The sequence below is a fragment of the Chrysochloris asiatica genome, unplaced genomic scaffold, assembly GCF_000296735.1.
Source record: "Chrysochloris asiatica unplaced genomic scaffold, ChrAsi1.0 scaffold00116, whole genome shotgun sequence".
NCBI lineage: Eukaryota > Metazoa > Chordata > Mammalia > Afrosoricida > Chrysochloridae > Chrysochloris > Chrysochloris asiatica.
In genome coordinates, this window is record NW_006408634.1 from 1,811,731 (window position 1) to 1,816,888 (window position 5,158).

The window sequence follows — 5,158 nt, forward strand, 5'->3', positions numbered from 1 at the left end:
TGGTTGAACAGAGACTTCATGCAAGTAACTCAAAACACCACAGACCCTAGGATCACAGTGAATGATTTGGAGGCTGGGACTCTGTTCACATTCACTGTCTGGGCAGAGAGGAATGGTGTCAATGGTACCAATAAGACGATTAATGAATCTACAGGTAAGACTTCTTGAAGTCTTTTACCAAGCACTTCTGAGGGGATAAAGGGATGTCATTGGAACCTTGAGATTGTCCCTGGAACATAGACAAAGCTCAGGCATCTCTGCCCCACTGAATTGTAGTGGTTTAGGTCCCATTGCTAAGAGCAAATCAAGACTGTATGGAGAACTTCTTTTTGAGCTAGATGCTTGGGAATTGGGGGATGTGGAAACCCTAACTTTCTGCTCCTCTGTCAGAACCAAAGTCAGTGACACATCTCAGGGTGCAGGATAGGATGATCATGTTTCTCTTTAGAATTAGGACTCTATAGGGAACAAGATATTTTCTTTTTGTGCTGGATGCTTGGAAATATAGAAACCCTGATTTTCTGCTCATTCTTCCAGTTCCCAATACAGTGGAAAGTCTCAAAATTCAGGATCGGACCAACAGTTCCATCACCTTGAACTGGGCAGCACCTCTGGGCCCAGCTCAACCACCCTACACCTACTGTGTCCAGTTGCAGAGGGGGAATATGGATCTAGGAATTCAACAGACCTCAGATTCCAGGATTACAAGGAATGACCTAAAAGCTGGGACTCTGTACACCTTCACTGTGTGGACCCAGAGGAACGGGGTCAGCAGTGATAACAGCACCCTCATTGAAGCTACTGGTGAGACTCAGTCCAGTTATGGTCCCAGCACTATTGTGATGGGGGGAAGGAAACGGAATAGGAGAGCTTGGAGCCTCTTGGGAAATAATCAGTTCTCCCAGGAATTGGAGGACCTGTCCTGACCTGATTGTCTCAGGCTTGTTGATAATTTTCTATAAAGGGTCTCTCCTCATCAGCTAGGGCTTTCCAAAAGGGTCCATCTCCTCTGTTCATGGGAAATCAAACCTTTGGGATCAAGGACATACCCAGAATGCAAATAACCAGATGGGTAACAGTTAAAAATGTGTCATGCTGGGTTAAATGAATCAAGAGGATCCAGTCTCTGCCTCAACATGGGCGAACCAAAGTCACCCTAATTTGAATGGGTTCATATGGAGGGTTGGAAGCTGGACGTTTTTAACTCTCAGCCATTTGGGCTAAGAAGAATAAAAGTAAAAGCTCCATCTTGAAATTTGATGTGTCTGAACATGAGAATGGTCCCAACCTTGACTGCTCACATTGTTATTGTAGTTGTTAAGTGCTGTCGAGTCGATTCCGACCCATAGCGACCTTGTATAGGGTTTCCGAGGAGCAGCTGGTGAGCTTGAATTGCTGACCTCGCAGTTCAAACAACTTTGCAGTCTGACGCATTAACCCACAGCACCACACCAGGACTGCTCATGTTGTTGTTGTGAAGTGCTGTCGAGTCGATTCTGACCCATAACAACCCTGTATAGGGTTTCCAAGGAGCAGCTGGTGAGCTTGAACTGCTGACCTTGCAGTTCAAACAGCTTTGCAGTCTGGCGCATTAACCCACAGCGCCACACGAGGACTGCTCATAGGAGGGGTAAGATAGAGAAAGATGATGAAAGCGATTCAGGCTTGGAGCTGAGGAATGAGAAGACTGGTCCCGCCAATCCTTCTGTTTCTAGGCTCTTGCTCTGTGGTACAACCCTCCTTAGAAACCAGAGCCATTGGTTGGCTGAGAAATCTCACGTTGTGTTTGAAGAGGGAGGTGGGCTAGTTGAAGTATGAGGATATATTGATGATATTTCTCCAATCCTCATCTCTCAGTTCCCAACGAAGTCATAGATCTGCAGAACACAACTCAGACCAAGAATTCAGTCAGGCTGAACTGGAAGCCCCCCACAGACACTCACACTCAGCTCTACGTATACTGGATCCAGTGGGCCAGTGGAGGACAGCCCCAAAAGAAGAGTGATCCCTTAGGAGATAAGATCAACCAGACAGGCAAGACCAATGAGACTTGGTACGTAGTGAAGGCCCTAGCACCTGGGACTCTGTACAACTTCACTGTGTGGGCAGAGATGAACAACGTTTCCAGTTCCACACAGAGTCTCCGTGCATCCACAGGTGAGCTGGACCTCACTTGTACCTAGTGGACTGGGCTGACTTAAGGCACACCTTGAGGGCAATGAGAAGTGAATGAACTACAAATCCCATCAGGCCATAGGGCAATGACCTCATAAGCTGCACTAGCACAAAGAGTTCAAGGCCTCATGGGAGATGTAGTTTGAGGGGAAGGAAGGACAAATGATTTTGGTTTGGGGGAGGACAGAATGGGTAGTTGTCAGAGAATTTTCATGACAGATGGATGGGAGGTCACATTAGATGACTCCTCACTGACTATTTTTACTTCCTTCAACCAGCACCTGACCCCGTCACCATAATGTCCTGCATGAGTACCTCGGATGGTTACGGGGTTATCCTGACCTGGTCCTGCCCCTCAGGAGGTTATGAAGTCTTCAGCTTGGACGTGGGTGGGCAGCACTTCCAGGACAGTTCCATGTGTGGGGAGACAGTGACCTTGTTGGGTCTGCAGCCAGCTCGGTCCTATCCAGCTATTGTCACAACAGTGTGGGATGGAATGAGGGCCCCCTCAGCCTCCATGACCTGCTATACTGAGAGTGCAGGTGAGCACATCCCTAGGATTGGGACGGAAGCTTTACAGCGACCTGACAAACCAGTCGGGTCTCACCCTAGCAATGGGGTTCTTACGGCTTGTCTAAACGGCAGAAACTCTGAATCCCTGTGTAATAATTCTCCACTTTCTCCTCTCCATAGTCTCAGTAATTTCGCATCTACTTTCTGTCTCCATAAATTTTCCTACACTTGTTTTGTATAGGTGGAATTGTATAATATTTGACCTTTTTGTCTTGGGGGTTATCTACTCCTTGTAAAGATTTGCAGCCTCAGAAACACTGTAAAGGGTCACTATGAGCTGGACCCAACTCAAAGGCACTTGACAAAGAGCAGCTCACATAGCATAATGTTTTCAAGGTTCGTCCATGTTGTCGCATGTAGTTTTAATAACTGGATAATATTCCATTGTATGTACATATCACATTTTATTGATCTATCCAGCTGAGGGTGAACAGTTGGGTCATTTCTATCTTTTAACTATTGTGAATAGTGCTTCGATGAAGGGACAAGTGGCATTTTGGGCTGCATCATTCTCAGCTGTGGGGACTGTCTTGCTCTTTGTAAGATGGGCGGTACACATGGTTTCTACCCACTAGATTCCAGTTTTCCAAGCATTGTCATGTGTTCTCTGGGGGCAGAGTAAGGGTGTGTGTGTGTGTGTGTGCAAAATTATCTCCAGATGAGGATCACTGGTCTAGCTCAAGAAAGGAGAGAGTCGTTCTTTATTGAAAGAATGATGTCTTTGACTAGACTTCTGGAGAACTGACAGATGAAAAGAAAAGATGGGTGGGAAGTGGGCATTTGAATTGAAAGGAAGGTGGATTGGATTCCTCCTTTCCCTTCCATTGCCCTAGCATCTTCTCTGTAGGTCCTCTGTGTTAGTCAAGGTTCTCAGAGAAGAAGCCGAAGAAAACAGGAGCTAGAACTAGACCTAGGTAAATCAACTTCTTCTACTGCCAGTCACCATGCAATCAGTTCCTACATGATGACCCCACTTGTGTCGGAGTAGAACTGTGTGTACTCTGTAGGGTTTTCAGCGGTTAAGATCTTCCCAATCTGTGTTGGAAGAAAAATACAGCCAGAACGTTCCTTAGAATTCAGAATGGTGAGACTTCATCTCTCATATTTTAGACATATTATCAGGAGGGACCAGTCCCTGGAGAAGGACATCATGTTTGGTAAAGTGGTGGGTTTGAGAAAAAAGAGGAAGACCCCCCCCCAATCAGATGGATTGGCACAGTGACAATGTTCTTTTTTTGGACATTTTACTGTGGGTTGGGTGAGCTTTTACAGAGTCCGTTAATTTCCCATTCAACAATTTAGACACATTTGCAGTTCCCCCAATGTAACCACGCTCTTCCCACTTCCTCCCTGGGTTCCCCAGTTCCATTCGGCCTTTTGTCCCCTGGCCCTTCCTGTCTTCTGAACTGGATTTTTGGGTAAATGCTGACCTTTGGGTCTTCTGTGGTGGATTGTTCTGAGACGCACATCCCTCAGAGATGTCATCGTTCACTGTAGAGGCCTGTCTATTGTTTGGTTAAAGGTGATCCCTGGTATGAGTTCACTTCCAGGGATGAAGGGTCTCTAAGGTCCTCAGTTTCCAGGGATCCACTGGACCCTATCAAGCCAATGTTGTTGTTGTTAAGTGCTGTTGACTCAGTTCTGACTCATAGCGACCCTGTAGAGGGTTTCTAAGGAATGGTTGGTGGTTCTGAATCACCAGCCTTGTGGTTGGTTAGTGGTCCAGTGCTGATCCTTCAGTACCACACCAGGATTCTACGAAGTCAGCAAGTCTGGTCTTGTTTCTCATTTGGAATTTTGTTCCACATTTTTCTCCCACTCTGTCCAGGACCCTTGGTTGTGCTCCAGATAAAAGCAGTGGGTAGTGGTAACCGGCACCATTTAGTTCTGGCCACAGGATAATGGAGGCTGGAGTTCTCATGGTACATCAGTCGTTTGGATTCAATTTTCCCTTGAGTCTTTGACTTTATTCACTCTTCTTTGCTACAGACGGTGAGAGACCACTAGTTGCACCTTAGCTGACTGCTCATGAACTTTAAAGACTCCAGTTGCTACTCACTGAAGTAGAATGTAGAACATTGTCTTTGTGGACTAGGCTAGCCCAATTGACCTAGATGTTCTCCTCCCTGCCCCCCACCCCAAGACTATGACCCTAAGTCCCCAAGCCCAGTGAGTCAATCCCTCAAGGTATTTATTTATGGCTAACAAGTTTTCATATTTTCCTTCCTGTATGTTCTACTATATCGGATTTAAATCCATCAGCTGCTCCATAGGAGAAAGATAGAGTGGTCATATAAACTGATATATTTGCAACATTACAGATATGTATGTCAAAAAAATACATATGTTGTTGTTGTTAAGTGCTGTTGAGTGGACTCTGACTCATAGCAACCCTGTATGGGGTTTCCAA

At 45.9% G+C, this 5,158-nt stretch overlaps 1 protein-coding gene across 1 annotated transcript in view; it reads left to right on the plus strand.

The window, feature by feature from the left end:
• The window catches only part of PTPRH (protein tyrosine phosphatase, receptor type, H), a 24,843-nt gene that overhangs the window by 4,598 nt on the left and 15,087 nt on the right, over positions 1 to 5,158 (plus strand). Inside the window, exons 3-6 of the mRNA XM_006868297.1 lie at positions 14 to 154; positions 538 to 804; positions 1,858 to 2,157; positions 2,454 to 2,717. Coding sequence (XP_006868359.1) covers positions 14 to 154; positions 538 to 804; positions 1,858 to 2,157; positions 2,454 to 2,717 — 972 coding nt within the window. The remainder of the gene's footprint in view (positions 1 to 13; positions 155 to 537; positions 805 to 1,857; positions 2,158 to 2,453; positions 2,718 to 5,158) is intronic.